General features: G+C 37.6%; 2 protein-coding genes across 8 annotated transcripts in view; both read right to left on the bottom strand.

Annotated features, from left to right (window-relative positions):
- Positions 1-23,740, bottom strand: part of LOC108261157 (transcriptional protein SWT1) — a 106,300-nt gene that overhangs the window by 64,355 nt on the left and 18,205 nt on the right. The window lies entirely within an intron of this gene.
- Positions 1,090-20,396, bottom strand: LOC124627488 (junctional adhesion molecule-like). Of its 3 annotated transcripts, none has more exons than XM_053686817.1 (6): positions 7,147-7,707; positions 6,750-7,052; positions 2,511-2,834; positions 2,333-2,401; positions 1,908-1,975; positions 1,090-1,650 (listed from the first exon to the last, which is right to left on the bottom strand). In XM_053686817.1, the coding sequence occupies exons 2-6, from the start codon at positions 6,907-6,909 to the stop codon at positions 1,615-1,617; spliced, it is 657 nt and encodes a 218-aa protein (XP_053542792.1). In that variant the 5' UTR covers positions 6,910-7,052; positions 7,147-7,707; the 3' UTR covers positions 1,090-1,614. The 3 variants fall into 3 exon arrangements, with proteins under 3 accessions (XP_053542792.1, XP_053542796.1, XP_053542788.1); XM_053686821.1 differs by having other exon boundaries at positions 7,403-7,707; XM_053686813.1 differs by lacking the exons at positions 2,333-2,401; positions 2,511-2,834; positions 6,750-7,052; positions 7,147-7,707 and adding exons at positions 15,234-15,350; positions 15,460-15,780; positions 19,435-20,396.

The raw sequence follows: 23,740 nt of genomic DNA, 5'->3' as shown, positions 1-23,740 counted from the left end.
TAATTTTAGAGCTAGTAACAGAGGATTGATCCATTGATATGAAGTTATTGGAAAGGGAGAGAGAGCGAGAGAGTTAGAGAGAGAGAGCGAGTGAGAGAGACATGATTATATAAAAATAGTACAAAATAATAAATATCGATAAGCCTACTTGTCCACAGAGTTTGTTCTTTTTTTATTATTAATGCAGAAAATATAATGAATAAATAAATATTGATACTTGGTCACCGGCTTTTCTGTCTCGCTGCAATCACACATTCTCTCTCTCTCTCTCTCTCTCTCTCTCTCTCTCTCTCTCTCTCTCTCTCTCCAATAACTGCATGTCAATGGCTCAATCCTCCTCTTCGCCTCGTGGTCGTATTACCACCTCCGGTGCACATTATTTTTATAATAATTCAATGGTTCGTCATCAATTATTACTTATTTGTGGAAAATCGATATTTTCTGTCATTTTGTTTGTGGTTAAATGTGTGTGCTGTGGTGGACAGTAGTCTAACTTTTCCGTTACTTCAGTGAACTTGGCGAAGTGATATGGAACTGTAATGCGGTCAAGATCTGACAGGAACTACTTTAGCTGTGCATTTACTGAAAAATAATTGCACGCCTCAGAACGTCTGTCAGCCAATCAGAATCGAGGATTCTACAGCACTGTGGTATAAGTATGTATTTTCACTACACATATAGACTCACATATGCAAGTACAACATCAATCAAGCACTGAAAAAAGTGATCCACTTTTCAAATGATTTCTTCATTCCTACATGAACAAAATATATATTACACCAACACAATTTCACTCTTTCAGTTTACATTCTTTTGCAAATAATTGTGTTGATGTAATTATTTTATTCTGTGAATATGCTGTACACATTTGAATCATGTAAATGAAGAACATCACTTTTCAGTAAATGCATTATTAATAAAAGCATGTAACTAACTGTGAAAAAAAGTGAACAAATTGTAAGGAGTGTTAGGGGGAAAGAATAGAAATACACGTTCAGTTCAGGCAGATTCAACAATCCTCCTTTTTTATTCTTACTCAAAGTTTTAAAAAAGTCACAAACAAGAACTTCTATAGTCTATTTATGCAAAAGTCTCCTAGAGCATTAATTTTTTAATCTCATATACGTAAGAATGGTACACATAAGATATAAAATAACACGTACATTCAAAATATAATTTGCAAGATTATCCATCAGCAGTTTTTAATGATTAATAGACAAAGTGAATGCAGAACAATACCCTTAGCTAATATAAATGAAGGTGAAGAGAACACAATTATCTGGAACCACCACACACAAACACACACACACACACACACACACACACACACACACACACACACACACACACACACACACACACACTCTCTCACACACACGTATATGTCTGAATCTGATTTTTTAAATAGCAAAATTTCAGATACTTACAATAAATCCAACAGAGTGAGTCTTGCGCTAGGCCATGGTGTGTATTTAATATATGTTTTCAGCATTATTCTATAATATCTGAGAACGTGTCTATATTTATTTTGGATTAGATTGTTATAATGCTTCTATATTCAGTTTTCTCTCCAGCGTTGATCTGAACTCGTGCTGCTCCGGCTGTGTTCATGTGTTATTTAGTACAGAAAGTGACACGGTCAGGTTCAGTCTGTGGAAAGACAGAACATGAAAATTACACATATAACACACAAACAGTGACAATACTGTGGCTGTTGGTGTTGACTCTAAGAAGCAAGTAAAATCCTGTAAAGACGACAAAAATCTCCAAATCTGACTTCTTTCTTTACACCATGTGTTGTTCTGATAGAAGCAGCAGAAGATATTTTCCTATAACTCACTGTTCAATGAGAGCATGTGTGTTACATGTGTGTAATCTGTAATAACTGTTATTTTACGTGTACTAACCCGATCCTCCGGCTTTCCCTCACAGTCCTGATGTCCTTCAGTGATCACGTCCTCTCCACATCTTCCTCCTAAAGAGAAAAGACCTCAGAAATCACACCTCTAGTGGTTTGTAAGTGGTTTCTCTAGTAAGGTGTGGAGACATGCTGTGCTGTTTGAACTCACACACAATAATACTGAGTAAAACAAAACATTTAGTTCTTTCAGCATGAACTGAATGATGTGGTTAAGTTCATGTAAACCCATGTTCATGTAAATGTGTGAGTCTGATCACAAATTCTTCATTTAATTCCAAATCTGATTTGGAGCCAAAATACTGAGTTAAATAACCAAGTATATAATCTAGACATGAAATTCCATCAGGTAACCTTTAAAAAACTATGCTGTGTGTGTGTGTGTGTGTTTGTTTGTTTGTTTGTTTGTTTTACTCTGAGGTTGTTCTGATGGACGTGTTGTGTCTGTTTTCCTCGAGTGTGTTGAAGTTTCTCTTCTTCCTACTGAAAAGACAAAACTTATTAAAACTAATGACTGTTTTTATCACTGTTAGTAATATGGCACATGACACTGGAGTAAAGCATGCTCACAGTCATTAATGAAAACATGTACCTTTAACAGATAATCTGACATCTCTGCTATCAGCCTGTACAGAACATCTGTAGACTCCCTGGTCCTCTTCAGTCAGGTCTGATATGAGTAGAGAGAGGTTTCCTGGAGCGTTGTTACTGACCAGTTTGACTCTGTTTCTGTGACGTCCAGTCTGTTCAGGGTAAATTTCCTGAAAGTGACTGATTCTAGTTGCTGGTATTGAAAACTCCCATTTTACAGACTTTGGTTTGTCCTGTAGGTCAGTGCAGACGCAGGGCAGAACTACAGACTCTCCTGTGAACATAGTCACGTCCTCTACCCCTGTCTTCTTCACCAGCTCACAGCCTGTAAACATAACATTTACAGTCAATAATAGAAGTACTGCATTATTAATATTCCCTGCTTGTAAATAACAACATTTTCTGCAGCAAACAGAAGAGATTTTTAAAGGATGAGCCAATCACCTGTTTAAATTCTCTATATGAATCCAATATCAGGACTCTGATATGCAACACTGAACCTATACTGGCTTATTTTAATTTTAATAACTGCTAAATCTTTAATAATCTTTAATATTGGTTTTAATAATTTTATTTCAGCTAATGATGCACTTTCAACTGGAAATAATAATAACAATTAATTTACTTCAGCTTGCATAAAAACAAAAAATAGTTATTATCATTCTAGCATGTACCTTATCTTTTAAATAAAGTTAAGACATTATTTAAGGGACATCTTCATAGGGCTACATGACACCTACATAACGTGATATAACGTGTAGTGTAGTGAAACATTTCTGTACACCAGTGCTTCCCAAACTGGGGCCTAGGCTAAATCAATCAAATTAAATCAAAATAATTCAAATATTTCTGATAATATCAGTTTAAAATATCAAAACTAATATTATTTTCATTATAGTGAGGTGAGAAACGTTGCTTGTTTGTAATTGTATTAAGTTACTTATTACGATTTCAGTCACTCAGACAATTACCCGCCTATTCCAAAATGCATGGATGGCTGCTCGATAAAAGAGGAGTGGAGTACGACAGTGCATCTTCAACCTCATCAAGTCGACCTGATTGCATTATGATTAAAGAAAGACTCGTAAGTACAGCGAGGAGTACTTGTCCTTCAGATGTACAAGTGTTGGACCTGCTGACAGACCCACGCCTGTCTGTGTGCTATGCTCAGAGACTCGTTAATGAGGCACTGAAACCATGCAAGTTACACCGTCACCTCCAAACAAAACATGGATCATTTGCCAACAAGCCTCGAGAATTGACAATAAACTGAAACAATAGCAGCAACATAAACAAGTAATTGAGTCATCCTGTGTGACCGGTGCAGAAATGAAAAGATAGTGACAGCATTGTATGAGGTTTCATACCTCTGATAGCTTCATCTTAAAATCTTCACACCATAGTTCAGTGATGGGGAAGCTACTAGTGATCACACTCTAGAAACGGCCCTGGTCAACAACATCATCTTATTTATTTAATTTAACAGCTCAGAGTAAAACGTCTGGGTTGTCCTCTAGTAATTCCAACATGGCGTTTATCATTTCCCCGCCCCATATATCACGTAACAAACTGTGGTTGGTCGCATTACGTGTCCATCAGACGGTCTCTTCCTGTCCATGTGAACTACACTGAGGCTCTTAATTCATGTGAAGTAAGCAGGTACTGCAGATATGCAGTGAAGGCCATCGTAATAACTGGACAAAATACGTAGTGATTGGTCGCACTACATCATTACTCATTTTAACTTGTTACTGGAAAAGCTACACTATTTGTAAAGTACTGGAGCTACTGTCACACTACTGAAAAATGGAGTTAAGTTAGTAGTGTCACTACTTTTAGTTAGCTACTCCCCAACACTGCCATAGGTGAAGACTTGAGTTTAGCAGCCGCTAAGCAGATGGTCAGCATTATGCTGGGGAAGAATGCAGTTAAGAAACAAAACTTGATTTCATTATTAAACAACATGATTAAGTGCTGAATCAATGATATGGCTGAGAATGTGTTCCAGCAGCTAATTAGCAGAGTTTAGGCTCGTCGTTTTTACAGAATTCAAATCGAGTCCACATAAAATTTCAAATTCATTAGGTATGAGTGTGATGGAGAAACTGAGGAAACTTTCTTTTTTGCAGACCTCTACATTCAAATGTAACTGCTGAAGCTGCGTTTGACATTTTGAACAATTTCATGGTTTCCAATGACATCAGCAGAACAAAGTGTGTTGGACTCAGCACTGATGGTTCTCGCTCTATGATGGAGCAACACAGTGGACTGGTGAAGCAGGTCAGAGACTCGGCCCCACTGCTCACTCACATACATTGCTGCATTCACAGAGAGGCATCTGTGATTTTGATTGGCTTTGTATATTAGTCTACTAGGAATACGTTTTCAGCCACTTGAATGGACTCAGTTTGCCCCTACAGGGGAAAGAAGTCACAATGTCTCACGTGCAAAACACAATAGAGGGAACCACAAAGAAAACTGATCTTTAGGGGAAAAGAATGGCCCGAGCCAACTACGAGAAAACTGGAGAGGCCACTTCCTGTTAGTGCAGCAGTTGCTATGGCAGCGCACCTGCAGGCTTTGAAGTCACAGATACAGGACTACTTCCCTGGCATGAGACAACAGCAGAGCTGGATACAGAATAACTTTGCCAACCACGTTAAGGATGTAAATGCGGGTCTCACCTCCAAGGAACAGGACAGTCTTGTTGATCTATCCTGTGATAGCTTTTAGAAACTGATTTTTTTCCAGAAAGACTTTTGACCGAGTTCTGGTCCCATGTGTCTTCCAAATATCCCGAGCTCTGTAACAAGGCAATCATGTTTCTGATGCCGCTTGCCAAAGGTAAGTATAGTTCAGGTTTGTATCTGGTCCCCCACCAGAGATATTCAACCCAAAAGTGAACAGAATTTTAATGGCACTTTCTCACCCCTTACTTTCTCAACTCAAAAATGAAATGTTCTGCATGCACACTATACTTATCTAGGTACGACATAAAAATTAAAACTGAGACTCGAGCCCTTCCCATTATTATAAATTGACCCTAAATGTGGAACTGTGAGCAATCTTCAGCACTACACTTGGACTTCATTTCTAACTCTAAGGAACAAGAATGTGCAAAATGTTTATGTATTTCAACTTTTAATGTGCGCTAGAGGTCAGTTTTTGTTCCAAGAAGCTAGGACCATCCTGAACCGAGATATTGAGGTTTCCCTAAACAGCTGTATAACAAAAAACTGCTGGTTTTGCAACACCAATACATAGAGTAATCACTCAAAAATAATTATGAAAATTAAAAACAGTCGAGCAACCGACTTTGTAATTATTGGACCACTTGAGATGGAATGACCCATTAGGTCCTGTCAGTAAACCTGCTGCATCAGACTACTGGACTGTTCTTTACTAAGTTCTTAATTGACGAAGTTTACATCGTCCTTCAATTTAAATGTAGATGTTGTAATGTCATTTAAACATTGTTTTTCAACACAGTTATGAATCTTTATGAAACAGATTTGTGATCTGTATGCACCTGTAGCTTCTCTTACAGATTTTGATGTTGTATATAATTGTATGCAGTGTTTTGGATTTAGATACAACATGTTTGTAAACAGAATGAAGATAGTCATCTTACCTTGACCAGAATATGATTCAGACATTTTTATAGTAGTTCACATAATGCTAATGAAACCCTTCCAAGTGTTAATAAATAATGTCATTTTGTGCAAAGAGAAAATTTACATTATTATATATTTTTTTCTATATTTTATCAATCTATATTTATTATACACCCAGGAAGCTCTGCTGTGGACATTAAATGGTGTTATGATGCTTTCCAGGTTGACTTACTTACAGTGAGTTTGGTTTTAATGTTTCATGTCATATTAACATTATTTTATGGTAGTTCACTTAATTCATAATGCCAATTAAACAAAGAGATAATCTACTTATATATAAAAATTAATCTATATTTATAAACACTGCAGTGTTACCAAAATGAATCATAGATTAGACTCAAATCCAATCTGATAACATTCCAAAGTTCAGGTCAGTCTGATACCCAAATTCGGTATTTATTGCTATTTATAACTTGATTTTGACAAAATGACTTCTAGAGTAAAATCCTAAATCCTGGTAAATGGAGTAAACTTTTTTGTTACATATTTAACTATAATTCATTTGAACACTGATCAAGTCTGTTTTCACTGAATATCAACTTTTATTGTGTATTTAAATATTTTACCTTTAACATTAAGCCTGATGTCTCTGTGTTCCTTCTCAGTGCTGCACCTGTAGGATCCCTGATCCTCTTCTCTCAGGTCAGATATGAGCAGAGACAGATTAGCAGGAGAAATGTGAGTAAACAGCTGAAGTCTGCCACGGTAGTGTTCATCATTTAACATTTCTGTCAGATGTCCTGTTCTGTCGTTTTCCCAGGTGAATTTCTGAGGTTTGGTGTGCAGGTCAGAGCAGGAGCAGGGTAACAGCACTGAACCACCTGTGTGTCGTGTGATTTCTGTCGGATTATCAGCAGAGAGAGAACAGCCTACAGAAACAAACATACAAAAACTCACAATCTACTGAATACAATGTGAAGTACAACATATCAAAATTAAATTTTATGAAAAATACTTCAGTACATTTAATTCCAAAATCTTGAACCTACTACACGGCAAAACGCAGATCAGGAAAGTGAACTGAATTAGTCATGTAAAGTGGGCGGGGTTAACAGACTGAGGTAAATTCGTTGCCGTTAGCTTGGCCGGCTAAGGCATGATGGAGATCACAAGAAAGGTTTCAAACGCTGTGACAACTGTTTTCTTGTTTATGCCTTCAACAAGTTAACAATTTATTCGGGTATTGTTAAACAAGTGCTGTTTAACCAAGGTTTAATACTTAAAAAGAGCCGACGCGCTGTCTTCCGCCATTTTTTTCTGAGCTCGTCCGCACCAGCCCTGTTGCATTATGGGATTTTTGACTCGCGTAGTGTCCATCGGTTGCACGCTGCAAAATCTCACCGGAAGCAGTACACCATCCGGGTATTTCTCTCCTACTGAGAATTCGGACATAACTACTACCCCTCTGGTGTACTGCTGTTCGCCTACTGTGTAGTAGGTAGTACACCATTTCAGACGCAGCCAGCGTGTTACAACTACACAATGTGCAGATTTCTTTAAACTGATCAGTTTCCAGTTTTAACAATTATTTATACACATTTCTCAATACTATGTTCACTTCTTTAAAACTTTTTTTTTAAAAATGTGAACACAGTACTGACAAATGCATTTAACTAGTATTTAAAAATAACAGTAAATAAGGCGTAATGCGGGAAGTGAAGATGGTCACTGACAGAGGGACAGCAGAAAAAGGTGTGAAATTCACACGCATCTCTTTACAGCTAAGACCAGAATGAAGACGTGACAGTTACAAGTTACAGGAAAAGAACTTTTCTATTACTCTTTATATGAGTTATTATAGATACATTCACTAAGACAGAGATTGTGAGAGATGTAATTCAGTAAAGGTGTAAAAACATACACTGTAAGTATTATAGGGATGTAAAATAATCTCACTGTAGATTCCTCCTTATTCATTCACCCACCTCTCTTCATCAGTACATTTTAGACTGAAGTTAATCATTAAGAAAAAATCCACATGATCAAAGCTGAACAGGTCTAAATAAGGAGATTATAACACAAGGCATGACGTGTATGTTTACCTTGTGTATAAAGATTACTGCTGTCTTTGGACAATTTGGTTGTTCAGGAACAGGGCTGAACTACGGCCTACTGTAAACCCAGTCTGGACAGAAACCACATGAAATAAACACAAAGCAGGTGAACTAAGAACTGGCTAATATTCTCTCTCCTTTCTGTAATAGAAAATAGAAAATAACTTCACTCACCTGCAGCGACGTGAAACACAGCAGACAAAAGATACAAGCACTTCATCATTACTGATTCTTCTGCACACACACCAGTCCCTAAAAGTGACCACGACACACACTGTCACACTGCCTGAGTGTCTCTCTGTTATATAGTGTGATTATCAGGAAACCACAGTCTCATTTTTTCTTTTTGAAGATCTCTCATCACTCTTTCCATGACTCAGTTTACTTTTTATCACTCACTCATTCATCTTCATCTGCTTTATCCTTCCTCAGGGTCACGGGGAACCTGGAGTCTATCCCAGGAAGCATGGGGCACAAGGCGGGGTACACCCTGGACAGGGTGTCAGTCCATCAGGGGCACAATCACATACACACTCACACACTACGGACACTTTAGACAGGCCAATTAGCCTGCCATTCATGTCTTTGGACTGGGGGAGGAAACCCCCGCAGCACAGGGAGAACATGCAAACTCCGCACACACATGGTCACAGTGGGAATCGAACCCCGACCCTGGCAGTGTGAGGCAAACATGCCAACCACTAAGCCACCGTGCTTACTAATTTACTTTTTATATGCAGTATTAATATTTATTCTAAAAAAACCCAAAAAATTTTAGATCTTTTCTCATGTGGTGGCTTTATCTTACCTCTTAGTATCAGCATTGTATTCTGTCTCAGGCATCATTTTCTTAATGCTTGCATGTAGCCTTTTCTTTAGATTAAATTTGACCTGAATAAACAAATGAATGCATTATAAATTACTCCAAGTATTTTGAATGTGTACAGTTTCTCCTCGTATTAATGTTTCTATACTTTATCAGCTAAAGTTAAATTTATTAGATGACCCCTAGGAAGCCTGAGGGACCGAGTCACCACACCAGTAGACTGTAGTGAACTATGGCTAAGCGGCTAAATAGCGACATCTTGTGCCATAAATCTGCTATTACAGCTGGTCTACAGATAATTGCTCATTAGAGATCTAAATCTACATCCTGATTTCTGCAGAAAAAAGAAAGAAAAAAGGCCTTTATTGTCTCATTAAGGCCTAATGTTAGGTGGAGTAAATGTAAATATCGCAATATATATCACCCTTTTGAGCTTACTCCTGTGTGTCTTATTCCTGGTTTATTCAGACACAGTAATACTTAGGACTACACCTTACATGTGTATATATGCACATCACAAATAAACCAGGAAAAGGTCAGGGTGGTCCAAGGCCAAAACAACAACAAACAAAAACAACAAAAAAAACCCTGCTGTGTAAGGGAAACTAACTTACTTAAAAAGAAAACATAAACAAAAGACAATTCGCTTCCCTAAAATACCATTACAAAAATATTTAAAAAAAAAAAAAAAAAAAAAGTGACAAACCCCACACCCAACGGAAATGGCAGTTGGACCCCTACTACCAGTGAATATAGACAGTACTTGACAGGGTGTTTCTAGAGTTTGATCACTACTGGGGCACAGGCCCCCAAAGAGTTTTACAGAAGTACTTCAAAATTTTCTAGGGGGTCCAGGGGCATGCCCTGTAAAGGGCTAAAATTGCCTATGTAAACTTTTTTAGGAATCAAAACTGAACACAACAGTTCAAATATAATGGTGGCATTAAAAAAAGTAAAACTCTCACCGGGCTCCAGTTGGAATATTTTAAACTTAAGTGTTAAAGAGTTAATGCTTTGACAGTTTTACCATATCTGGGTAATTTGTTGATCGTGTGATTGTAGATTAAGGTCCAGGTTATAAAAGATTTATTTGAGGGGTAGTGAAATGAAATTCTGCAGTGAAATGTAGATCGTTCAAATGTAACCTTTGTCCCTGCTGTCTGCTTCCCCTCACCTGACTGATGATCCTCTGATGATCCGTATATCCATCTGGATAAATAAACATCAGCTAAGCAGTACTAAGTAGATCACTCATTGCAAACAGAACAGCTAAAACATTTTTAATCTATAATAACCCTTACAGCCAGCATTTTCATGAGTAAACTTACTGACTAGTCCTCTAAATGAACAAATCACTTCAAAAAGCTTCACTGATGATGACTAAATCACATCGTTTGTGGCATTATTGATAAATTAGAAGAGATTTCTTTTAGCAGCTAACAAGCTAATGATATCGATCAAATCTGTGCAAAGTAAATTAGATCTGGAAAACAGGATGTCCTCATTCACTAAACATAAATTCACATACTACTCATTAACACAGCGATAAGCGTTAGCCTGGAAGATACCTCTCCTCAGCTACAATGTCGGATTATGAATTATTGTCTGAATGCAAGTTGAGGTTTCCATGGGGAAAAGTGAAGGGAGGAGGAGCACAGTGAGGGGGCGGGGCTTATGATTGAAGAAGATGTGCAGGATATTTTCACTTCAACTGGAGTTACAATCAGCTGTCACTTTTCCCAGGGATTTCAGGACAGCGTAAGCGGTATGACATCATCTGGTAGGCGTGGCCTATTTTGAGAATCTGCATGGGTCGACGATCATGCACAGTTTGAAGAAAAGCAATTTGTTGCAGATATCTTCAGATACCTGTCCTGATCACAGGGGTTTACATTCATACTGCTACATCTTCAGATACCTGTCCTGATCACAGGGGTTTCATGTTTTTGAAAAATACTATTGTTATGAAATGCTTGTTTCACTTAAATAAGCTCAAAGTCTTACTGATTTTGCATCAACTCTATCATGTGTCCTAACATGTAAGACTAAAAATCTGCAGTGAAACTTATTTTTAACCACAGTATTTTTTCCACTGCTGTTGCCACAAACAAACTCATAATTATCCACGTTTTCATACTCAACTTTATTTGCACAGAAAGAGCAAAGTTGACAGTTTGAAGAACCAATTAATTTAGCATTTACAGGATTAAAAACAAATGGAAAAAAAATGGGGTTTTTTTTTTGTAAAGGGGCGTCTTCGCCACGCCCCCAGAAACGCCCATTTTATGTCACTGTACTGAAACCCCTGGAATTTAGTGAATTTCATTATGACCAGCCTTCATGTTTTAAATAATTCAAATGATGTAAATGAAAACATTCAGTGACTAGGAAAGCCTACTATCTACTGTAATCTCCCTCATCAGATAATGATTTATGAGGGAAATGTATCAGGACACTTTCTGTGTGAAGTGTTTAGGGGTGGAGCACACCAGGGCAGCCCTCGAGGGGTCTGACTCTGCGCGTTGTGAACGCCTTACAATTAGGCAGCTCTGCTCGTGACTCGCTCTCTCCTCGGCTGAAGGGAGTCGGGTTTCAGAGCCTCGAGGGTCTGGGTCGGCCGCTGCCGAGACAGTCAGTCTGCTCAGGTCCTGGGGATCTCGTATGGATCTGGACGAAGAGCCAGAGATGAGCGCTGCTCTCTCTCTTGCTCTGTCTTCCGGGTCCAGCTCTGTTGGGGTGCCATTGCACCAAAAACAGAGAGCAACTCTCAAGCTTTAAAGAGCTCCTTGAGGTGATTAGTAGGGCAATTGAAAAACTAAATCTAGACTGGCCTGGGGAAGAGGAAGTGGCTCGTAGCAGGCTGGATGAGCGTTTCCTCCCCAATGAAAATAAATATCCCTCACACTGCAGAAAACTCCCCTTTTTCCCAGAAGTGCATGATGAAATATCACGCTTCTGGTGAAAACCATACGCTAACCGTGTTTATAACCCTGTAAACATGGGGATTGAACAGCACGGTTATTTAGCTATGCCGAAGGTGGGTCATGGTGGATCTGGAGCCTGTCCTGGGAACACTGGGGTCAAGGAGGGAATATACCCTGGAATAATTTTTGGAAGGTGGAAGGAAACCGGAGAACCCAGAGAAAACCCACATGGACATGGGGAGAACATGTGAAACTCCACACAGACAGTAACCTGAGCTCAGGATTGAACTGGGGACCCTGGAGCTGTGAGGGAGTAATGCTACCTGCTGTACCACTGTGCTGCCCATCGAGCCAAACATGTCCCCTTATGTATAGAAAAAACAAAGTGAGTAGGTCTACAGCTAAATTAGGAAATAAACTGTGATTGACTGATTGATAATTTATTCATTTATTAAGTTTTTTACTATTTGATTTTGAATCAATTAGTTTTATTTTATAAACTGTACACTACAGGTTGGAAACATGTGCAGTAGATACACAGAGATTTGCTGGAAGTTGAATTTGTGTGAAAAAAGAATGCATGAATATTGAATGATGAACTTATTCAATGCCTTTTGTCTCAAAGCAATAAAAACTGATCTATAGTTCAGTCCACTCAGACCGCTGCTGTGATAACTGTGTGAGCTTTGAAAAAAAATTACCTCAATATTGTTTAAAAAAATAAAAAAAAACCCCTGTAACTATCTATAAGGACTATTATGAAAATTTTAGAGATAAATATGTAAGGAGTAATATTGAAACTTGTCAGGTTTTTGTCCTTAAAAAGCTCTTGTGTGTGTGGAACTAATTTATTACGCATCCCATCTCAAGCCTACATTGCTAATTCCAAAACATTATTTTAGAGCTAGTAACAGAGGATTGATCCATTGATATGAAATTATTGGAAAGGGAGAGAGAGAGCGAGAGAGTTAGAGAGAGAGAGCGAGTGAGAGACATGATTATATAAAAATAGTACAAATAAATAAATATCGATACGCCTACTTGTCCACAGAGTTTGTTCTTTTTTTATTATTAATGCAGAAAATATAACGAATAAATCAATATTGATACTTGGTCACCGGTTTTTCTGTCTCACTGCAATCACACATTCTCTCTCTTTCTCTCTCTCTCTCTCTCTCCAATAACTGCATGTCAATGGCTCAATCCTCCTCTTCGCCTCGTGATCATATTACCACCTCCGGTGCACATTATTTTTACAATAATTCAACGGCTCGTAGTCAATTATTACTTATTTGTGGAGAATCGATATTTTCTGTCATGTTGTTTGTTGTTAAATGTGTGTGCTGTGGTGGACAGTAGGCTAACTTTTCCGTTACTTCAGTGAACTTGGCGAAGTGATATGGAACTGTAATGCGGTCAAGATCTGACTGGAACTACTTTAGCTGTGCATTTACTGAAAAATAATTGCACGCCTCAGAACGTCTGTCAGCCAATCAGAATCGAGAATTCTACAGCGCTGTGGTATAAGTATGTATTTTCACTACACATATAGACTCACATATACAAGTACAACATCAATCAAGCACTGAAAAAAGTGATCCACTTTTCAAATGATTTCTTCATTCCTGCATGAACAAAATATATATTACACCAACACAATTTCACTATTATTCAATTTCACTATTATTTTATTCTGTGAATATGCTGTACACATTTGAATCATGTAAATGAAGCACATCACTTTTCAGTAAATGCATTATTAATAAAAGCATGTAACTAATTGTGAAAAAAGTGAACAAATTGTAAGGAGTGTTTGGGGGAAAGAATAGAAATACACGTTCAGTTCAGGCAGATTCAACAATCCTCCTTTTTTATTCTTACTCAAAGTTTTAAAAAAGTCACAAACAAGAACTTCTATAGCAGTCTATTTATGCAAAAGCCTCCTAGAGCATTTATTTCTTAATCTCATATACGTAAGAATGGTACACATAAGATATAAAATAACACGTACATTCAAAATATAATTTGCAAGATTATCCATCAGCAGTTTTTAATGATTAATAGACAAAGTGAATGCAGAACAATACCCTTAGCTAATATAAATGAAGGTGAAGAGAACACAATTATCTGGAACCACCACACACAGACACTCACACACATTTATATGTCTGAATCTGATTTTTTAAATAGCAAAATTTCACATACATACAATAAATCCAACGGAGTGAGTCTTGCGCTAGGCCATGGTGTGTATTTAATACATGTTTTCAGCATTATTCTATAATATCTGAGAACGTGTCTATATTTATTTTGGATTAGATTGTTATAATGCTGCTATATTCAGTTTTCTCTCCAGCGTTGATCTGAACTCGTGCTGCTCCGGCTGTGTTCGTGTGTTATTTAGTACAGAAAGTGACAACGTTAGGTTCAGGCTGTGGAAAGACAGAACATGAAAATTACACATATAACACACAAACAGTGACAATACTGTGGCTGTTGGTGTTGACTCTAAGAAGCAAGTAAAATCCTGTAAAGACGACAAAAATCTCCAAATCTGACTTCTTTCTTTACACCATGTGTTGTTCTGATAGAAGCAGCAGAAGATATTTTCCTATAACTCACTGTTCAATGAGAGCATGTGTGTTACATGTGTGTAATCTGTAATAACTGTTATTTTACGTGTACTAACCCCATTCTCCGGCTTTTCCTCACAGTCCTGATGTCCTTCAGTCATCATGTCCTCTCCACATCTTCCTCCTAAAGAGAAAAGACCTCAGAAATCACACCTCTAGTGGTTTGTAAGTGGTTTCTCTAGTAAGGTGTGGAGACATGCTGTGCTGTTTGAACTCACACACAATAATACTGAGTAAAACAAAACATTTACTTCTTTCAGCATGAACTGAATGATGTGGTTAAGTTCATGTAAACCCATGTTCATGTAAATGTGTGAATCTGATCACAAATTCTTCATTTAATCTCCAAATCTGATTTGGAGCCAAAATACTGGGTTAAATAACCAAGTATTTAATCTAGACATGAAATTCCATCAGGTAACCTTTAAAAAACTATGCTCTGTGTGTGTGTGTGTGTGTGTGTGTGTTGTGCTTCTGCATCCCCAACAAATAAATGCCATTACACTGAGTGTCAGCAGCAGCAAAGCCACACGAATGCAGAAAACTGTGTAATAAAACAAAACAAAATGTAATAATACAGTATTTTTTCATTGCTGATGAAAAGTTTTGGCACCTGGAGGGAGGCTGCTGTGTGTTTGCTGTTTATCTTGTTCCAGTGTTGTTGACGATGATGCAGGTGGAGAGTTTGTTGTTTTACTCTGAGGTGGTTGTGATGGTTCTCTTCTTCCTACTGAAAAGACAAAACTTACTAAAACTAATGACTGTTTTTATCACTGTTAGTAATATGGCACATGACACTGGAGTAAAGCATGCTCACAGTCATTAATGAAAACATGTACCTTTAACAGATAATCTGACATCTCTGCTATCGTCCTGTACAGAACATCTGTAGAGTCCCTGGTCCTCTTCAGTCAGGTCTGATATGAGTAGAGAGAGGTTTCCTGGAGCGTTGTTACTGACCAGTTTGACTCTGTTTCTGTGACGTCCAGTCTGTTCAGGGTAAATTTCCTGAAAGTGTCTGATTCCAATTGCTGGTAAAGAAAACTCCCATTTTACAGACTTTGGTTTGTCCTGTAGGTCAGTGCAGACACAGGGCAGAACTACAGACTCTCCTGTGAACACAGTCACACGCTCTACCCCTGTCTTCACCAGCTCACAGCCTGTAAACATAACATTTACAGTTAATAATAGAAGTACTGCATTATTAATATTCCCTGCTTGTAAATCACAACATTTTCTGCTGCAAACAGAAGAGATTTTTAAAGGATGAGCCAATCACCTGTTTAAATTCTCTATATGAATCCAATATCAGGACTCTGATATGCAACACTGAACCTATACTGGCTTATTTTTATTTTAATTACTGCTAAATCTTTAATAATCTTTAATATTGGTTTTAATAATTTTATTTCAGCTAATGATGCACTTTCAACTGGAAATAATAATAACAATTAATTTACTTCACCTTGCATAAAAACAAAAAATAGTTATTATCATTCTAGCATGTACCTTATCTTATAAATGAAGGTAAGACATTATTTAAGGGACATCTTCATAGGGCTACATGACACCTACATAAACCCTTCATAACAACTGACATGAACCTAAATAAATATTTATAAAGACATGTATTTAAAAGACTTCCTAAAGCGTCAGCTGATCTACAGACTGTGTTTACCAATGTTCATGTTAAGTTGATATAACGTGTAGTCTAGTGAAACATTTCTGTACACCAGTGCTAAATCAATCAAATTAAATCAAAATAATTCAAATATTTCTGATAATATCAGTTTAATATATCAAAACTAATATTATTTTCATTATAGCGAAGTGAGATACGTTGCTTGTTTCTAATTGTATTAAGTTACTTATTACGATTTCAGTCACTCAGACAATTACCCGCCTATTCCAAAATGCATGGATGGCTGCTCGATAAAAGAGGAGTGGAGTACGACAGTGCATCTTCAACCTCATCAAGTCGACCTGATTGCATTATGATTAAAGAAAGACTCGTAAGTACAGCGAGGAGTACTTGTCCTTCAGATGTACAAGTGTTGGACCTGCTGACAGACCCACGCCTGTCTGTGTGCTATGCTCAGAGACTCTCGTTAATGAGGCACTGAAACCATGCAAGTTACACCGTCACCTCCAAACAAAACATGGATCATTTGCCAACAAGCCTCGAGAATTGACAATAAACTGAAACAATAGCAGCAACATAAACAAGTAATTGAGTCAGCCTGTGTGACCGGTGCAGAAATGAAAAGATAGTGACAGCATTGTATGAGGTTTCATACCTCTGATAGCTTCATCTTAAAATCTTCACACCATAGATCAGTGATGGGGAAGCTACTAGTGATCACACTCTAGAAACGGCCCTGGTCAACAACATCATCTTATTTATTTAATTTAACAGCTCAGAGTAAAACGTCTGGGTTGTCCTCTAGTAATTCCAACATGGCGTTTAACATTTCCCCGCCCCGTATATCACGTAACAAACTGTGGTTGGTCGCATTACGTGTCCATCAGATGGTCTCTTCCTGTCCATGTGAACTACACTGAGGCTCTCAATTCATGTGAAGTAAGCAGGTACTGCAGATATGCAGTGAAGGGCATCGTAATAACTGCACAAAATATGTAGTGATTGGTTGCACTACATCATTACTCATTTAAACTTGTTACTGGAAAAGCTACACTATTTGTAAAGTACTGGAGCTATTGTCACACTACTGAAAAATGGAGTTAAGTTAGTAGTGTCACTACTTTTAGTTAGCTACTCCCCAACACTGCCATAGGTGAAGACTTCAGTTTAGCAGCCGCTAAGCAGATGGTCAGCATTATGCTGGGGAAGAATGCAGTTAAGAAACAAAACTTGATTTCTTTATTAAACAACATGATTAAGTGCTGAATCAATGATCTGTCTGAGAATGTGTTCCAGCAGCTAATTAGCAGAGTTCAGGCTTGTCGTTTTTACAGAATTTCACACTCATTAGATATGAGTGTGATGGAGAAACCGAGGAAAGTTTCTTTTTTGCAGACCTCTACATTCAAATGTAACTGCTGAAGCTGTGTTTGATATTTTGAACAATTTCATGGTTTCCAATGACATCAGCAGGACAAAGTGTGTTGGACTCAGCACTGATGGTTCTCGTTCTATGATGGAGCAACACAGTGGACTGGTGAAGCAGGTCAGAGACTCGACCCCACTGCTCACTCACATACATTGCTGCATTCACAGAGAGGCATCTGTGATTTTGATTGGCTTTGTATATTGGCCTACGTGGAATACGTTTTCAGCCACTTGAATGGACTCAGTTTGGCCCTACAGGGGAAAGAAGTCACAATGTCTCACGTGCAAAACACAATAGAGGGAACCACAAAGAAAACTGATCTGTAGGGGAAAAGAATGGCCCGAGAAAACTGGAGAGGCCACTTCCTGTCAGTGCAGCAGTTGCTATGGCAGCGCACCTGCAGGCTTTGAAGTCACAGATACAGGACTACTTCCCTGGCATGAAAGAACAGCAGAGCTGGATGCAGAATCACTTTTCCAACCACATGAAGGATGTAAATGCGGGTCTCACCTCCAAGGAACAGGACAGTCTTGTTGATCTATCCTGTGATAGCTTTTAGAAACTGATTTTTTTTTCCGAAAGACTTTTGACTCAGTTCTGGTTGCATGTGTCTTCCAAATACCCCGAGCTCTGTAACAAGGCAATCATGTTTCTGATGCCGTTTACCAAAACATATCTCTGTGTAATGGGATTTGTGGCCTTAAAGACAAAGTGCAGGAACACGTGGAGTGTTGATTCTGATCTCCGCCTTAAACTGACGTCTATTCGGCCAGACATCAAATCCTAAACAGCTGCAAAGCAGCATCACCATCTCATTAGGTCCTGTCAGTAAACCTGCTGCATCAGAATACTGGACTGTTCTTTACTAAGTTCTTAATTGACTAAGTTTACATCATCCTTCAATTTAAATGTAGAAGTCATAATGCCATTTAAACATTGTTTTTCAACACAGTTATGAATTTTTATGAAACAGATTTGTGAACTGTATGCCCCTGTAGCTTCTCTTACAGATTTTGATGTTGTATATAATTGTATGCAGTGTTTTGGATTTAGATACAATATATTTGTAAACAGAATGAAGATAATCATCTTACCTTCACCAGAATATGATTTGTACAGTTTTATAGTAGTTCACATAATGCTAATGAAACCCTTCCAAGTGTTAATAAATGATGTCATTTTGTGCAATCTACTTTATTATTTATATTTTTCTATATTTTATCAATCTATATTTATTATACACCCAGGAAGCTCTGCTGTGGACATTAAATGGTGTTATGATGTTTTCCAGGTTGACTTACTTACAGTGAGTTTGGTTTTAATGTTTCATGTCATATTAACATTAATTCTGAAAAACTGACAAAACAAAGTGACAGTGAAGCTTTCATTAATGTTTATATGGCTTATGTCAGTTGTCACGAAGGAATTATACAGGTGTCAAGTAACTCTATAAACACTACAGTGTTATCAAAATAAATCATATTATAGTGAGAAATAGTCAAATCCAAGAAATGTCAAATCCAATCTGATAGCATTCCAAAGTTCAGGTCAGTCTGATACCCATAATCGGTATTTATTGCTATTTATAACTTGATTTTGAAAAAATGACTTCTAGAGTAAAATCCTAAACCCTGGTAAATGGAGCAAACTTTTTTGTTACATATTTAACTATAATTCATTTGAACACTGATCAAGTCTGTTTTCACTGAATATCAACTTTTATTGTGTATTTAAATACTTTACCTTTAACATAAAGCCTGATGTCTCTGTGGTCCTTCTCAGTGCTGCACCTGTAGACTCCCTGATCCTCTTCTCTCAGGTCAGATATGAACAGAGACAGATTAGCAGGAGAAATGTGATTAAACAGCTGATGTCTGTCACGGTAGTGTTCATCATTTAACACTTCTGTCAGACGTCCTGTTCTGTCGCTCTCCCAGGTGAATCTCTGAGGTTTGGTGTGCAGGTCAGAGCAGGAGCAGGGGAACAGCACTGAACCACCTTTGTGTCGTGTGATTTCTGTCGGATTATCAGCAAAGAGAGAACAGCCTACAGAAACAAACATACAAAAACTCACAATCTACTGAATACAATATGAAGTACAACATTTCAAAATGAAATTTTAAGAAAAATACTTCAGTACATTTAATTCCAAAATCTCGAAATGAGTCTGTTTTACTACTGACTACTTAGTTTGAATAAGAATGAATTATTACTGAATCCCTAATCTCTTGTTTCTCAGCCCAGTTCCTAACTACTGTGTGTGTTACACTATCTTGTGATCATGTGTGTATTTTTTCTTTTAAATTCCAGAGAGTCACTTGCAGTTAAGCAGCTGTGGTTAGACACCATGTTACAACTACATCTGAAAATAAAGACTACTTGCAGAGAGTAATACTACACAATGTGCAGATTCCAGATCAGTTTCCAGTTTTTACAATTATATTGTTACACATTTTTAAAATACTATACTTTTAATATTATATTCACTTCTTTAACACTTTTTTTTTGAAAATGTGAACACAGTATTGACAAATGCATTTAACTAATTATTTAAAAATAATAGTAAATAAGGTGTAATGTAGGAAGTGAAGATGATCACTGACGGAGAGAGCAGAAAAAAAGGGATGTAAAATAATCTCACTGTAGATCTGTTGGTCCTATTAATATTATAACACTGTAGTAAGTAAAGTTGTTGTTAATTAAAGCTTTAAATGTTAAACATTTGACAGTTTTTGGTTTTGTTGTTCAGGAACAGGACTGAACTATGGCCTACTGTAAACCCAGTCTGGACAGAAACCACATGAACTAAACACAAAGCAGCTGAACTAAGAACTGGATAATATTCTCTCTCCTTTCTGTAATAGAAAATAGAAAATAACTTCACTCACCTGCAGCGACGTGAAACACAACAGACAAAAGATACAAGCACTTCATCATTACTGATTCTTCTGCACACACACCAGTCCCTCAAAGTGACAACACACACACACACACACACACACACACACACACACACTGTCACACTGCCTGAGTGTCTCTCTGTTATATAGTGTGATTATCAGGAAACCACAACAACCACTGTCTCATTTTTTATTTTTGAAGATCTCTCATCACTCTTTCCATGACTCAATTTACTTGTTATATGCAGTATTAATATTTATTCATATATTAACCCCATTTCCATAAAAGTTGGGATTTTTTCTAAAACGCATTAAAAATCTGTGATTTGTCAAGTCTCTTGAAACTTTAATTAACTGACAAAAGTACAAAGAAAAGATAATCAATGTTTTCACCGACCAACTTAATTGTATTTTGTAAATATAAACAAATTTAGAATTTGATGCCTTCAACACTCTCTAAAAAAGTTGGGACAAAGGCAAAATTAGACTGAAAAGTTTATAGAATATTCAAATAAAACCATTTTGGAGGATCAAGTTCTGGTCAAAAAAGGAGCATCCACCAAAAGCTCAGTCTTTGTTAGCAAGGATGGGTCGTGGCTCACCATTATGTTCCAAGCTTCGTACGAGAATTGTCAGTCAGTTCAAAAAGAACCGTGCTCAACACAAGATTGCAAAGTATTTAGATCTTTCACCATCTACAGTCCATAATATTGTGAAACGATTCAGAGAAAATGGGGAAATCTCATTGCTTAAAGGGGAAGGCCGAAACCACTGTTGAATGTGTATGATCTTCGAGCCCTCAGGCGGCTTTGCCTGAAAGATCATCATGCTACTGTGATAAATATAACCACATGGGTTCGGGAGTACTTCGGAAAACCGTTATCACTTAACGCAGTCAGCTGCTGCATCCAGAAATGCAACCTGAAACTCTTTTACACAAGGAGGAAGCCATACATCAACTCTATGCAGAAACACCGCCGAGTTCTCTGGGCCTGAGCTCATCTCAGATGGACTGAAAGGCAGTGGAAAGGCGTGCTGTGGTCAGATGAGTCCATGTTTCAGCTTGTTTTCGGGAAAAACGGATGTCGAGTTCTCTGACAAAGATGAAAAAGACCAACCAGACTGTTATAAGTGAAAGGTGCAATGTATGGGGTGCATCAGTGCCCATAGCATGGGTGACTTGCAAATGTGTGAAGGTACCATTGATGCTGAGGCATATATTGGGGTTTAAGAGAGACACATGCTGCCATCAAGGCAACGTCTTTTCCCAGGAAGTCCATGGTTACTTTATCAGGACAATGCCAGGCCTCATTCTGCATGTGCTACAACAGCATGGCTTCGTAGACACGGAGTGCGTGTGCTTGAGCGGCCTGCCAGCAGTCCAGATCTGTCTCCTATGGTGCATCATGAAGAGGAGAATCAGACAATGGCGACTAAGAACTGTTGAGTAGCTGAAGTCTTGTATCAAGCAAGAATCGGCTAAAATTCCACTTGCAAAACTGCAACAGTTAATATCCTCAGTTCCCAAACGATTAAAAAGTGTAATTAAAAGGAAGTGTGATGTAACACAGTGGTAAACATGCCTTTGTCCAACTTTTTTTTGAGTGTGTTGAAGGCATCAATTGCTAAATTTGTTTATATTTACAAAACACAATTAAGTTGGTCAGTGAAAACATTGATTATCTTTTGTTTGTACTTTTGTCAGTTAATTAAAGTTTCAAGAGAGTTGACAAATCACAGATTTTAGTTTTTATTGCATTTTAGAAAAAAATCCCAACTGTTATGGCAAAGGGGTTAGTATTTGCTCATGTGGTGGCTTTATCTTACTTCATAGTATCATCATTGCTATCTGTGTTAGGTGCCATTTTCTTAATGCTTGCATGTAGCCTTTTTTTTCTATGAAATTTGACCTAAATAAACATAAGAATGCTGTTAGGAATTGTGAACTGATATCCCGGAACGAGCCCCCAGAAAACTGTTAGGATTTGTGAAGAGAGGGTTGCGATTTTAGGAAAAGAGAAAGAGAAAATCCACAAAAAGACCGCACCCTCGCCCCGCTACACACATCCCACAAAAAGCGCTTGGGAGAGTTTGCCAAATGATACACTGATACAGGAAATTCAAATGGCAAGAGCTCTCATTTATTCAAAGAAAGGCAGCGTATATATATCATGCTCACACACAACAGAGACAATGGGGTAACTATTGATTGGCTAGGTGGAAGGGCATATTTGCATAAAACAGGAAGCATATCAATGTAAGACAGGAACAACACCATATATGGTTTTCAGGAAGTCATAGGAATACGGGCAAATGTTATTCAGGGCAAAGGAATGCGTAAATGTTGAGGGGCTTTATCTGTCTGTACCTGTTTGGGAAGAGTTAACAGAGGAACAAAGAGGAAAAGGTGTTCACAGTAAAATTATTAAATGCATTACGAAGTGTTTTGATTTTGTACAGTTTTCTCCTCGCATTAATCTTGATCCTAATGGCTGTTTCTATACTTTATCAGCTCAAGTTAAATTTGTTAGATGACCCCTAGGAAGCCCGAGGGACCGAGTCAGAGGGCAGTCAAATGTGGTGTAAGATATGCAGTTCACATCCCCATCTAGCAGACAAAACTAGTGCCTTCTATGCAGGGACAGAGAATTTCAGTCATCCAGCGTTTAACAAGCATGAAAAGAATAATGAGCATACAAGTGTTGTACAAGCTATTAATAATATTCAGACTAGTCAAGATGAAATATCCAGCCGCCCACTTGCTAGATGACAAAACAAGGTGAATGAAGAGCAATGGATGGCACTGTGTAACGTTTTTCTCCTTCTATAAAACTAAATACTCACTTCCTGTGTGTTTGTATGCTGAGGATATGGTATTATTGAATGGGCTAGGAGTGGCTAGGAGTGGTATATCATTCACATGAAGGGGGAACACGAATAATTCATAGCACTGACTTTCAGTACGGATTTGAGGGAAAAGTTGAAATCAGCTGAATTTTGGGATCTGCTTTTTGAGGATTGGAACAATTATTATTATTATTATTATTATTATTATTATTATTATTATTATTATTATTTTGCGAGCAGGTTGTTATCAGTTGAGTTCATATACAGTCAGGAATTCACAATTTTATTTTATTAAATATTTA

Source organism: Ictalurus punctatus, chromosome 2, assembly GCF_001660625.3.
Source record: "Ictalurus punctatus breed USDA103 chromosome 2, Coco_2.0, whole genome shotgun sequence".
In the NCBI taxonomy this organism is placed as follows: Eukaryota; Metazoa; Chordata; class Actinopteri; order Siluriformes; family Ictaluridae; genus Ictalurus; species Ictalurus punctatus.
Note: the sequence above shows the minus strand (reverse complement) of the source record. Positions and strands in the feature narration are given on the sequence as shown.

Coding starts and splice junctions, on each gene's coding strand:
- LOC124627488 (XM_053686813.1), bottom strand. CDS start 19,753: ATGTTTGTTTCTGTAGGCTGTTCTCTCTTTGCTGATAATCCGACAGAA. Junction 15,781..19,434: donor CATCAGGCTTTATGTTAAAG/GTAAAGTATTTA, acceptor TTATGTTTACAG/GCTGTGAGCTGGTGAAGACA. Junction 1,651..1,907: donor AGGGAAAGCCGGAGGATCGG/GTTAGTACACGT, acceptor GTCTTTCCACAG/ACTGAACCTGACCGTGTCAC.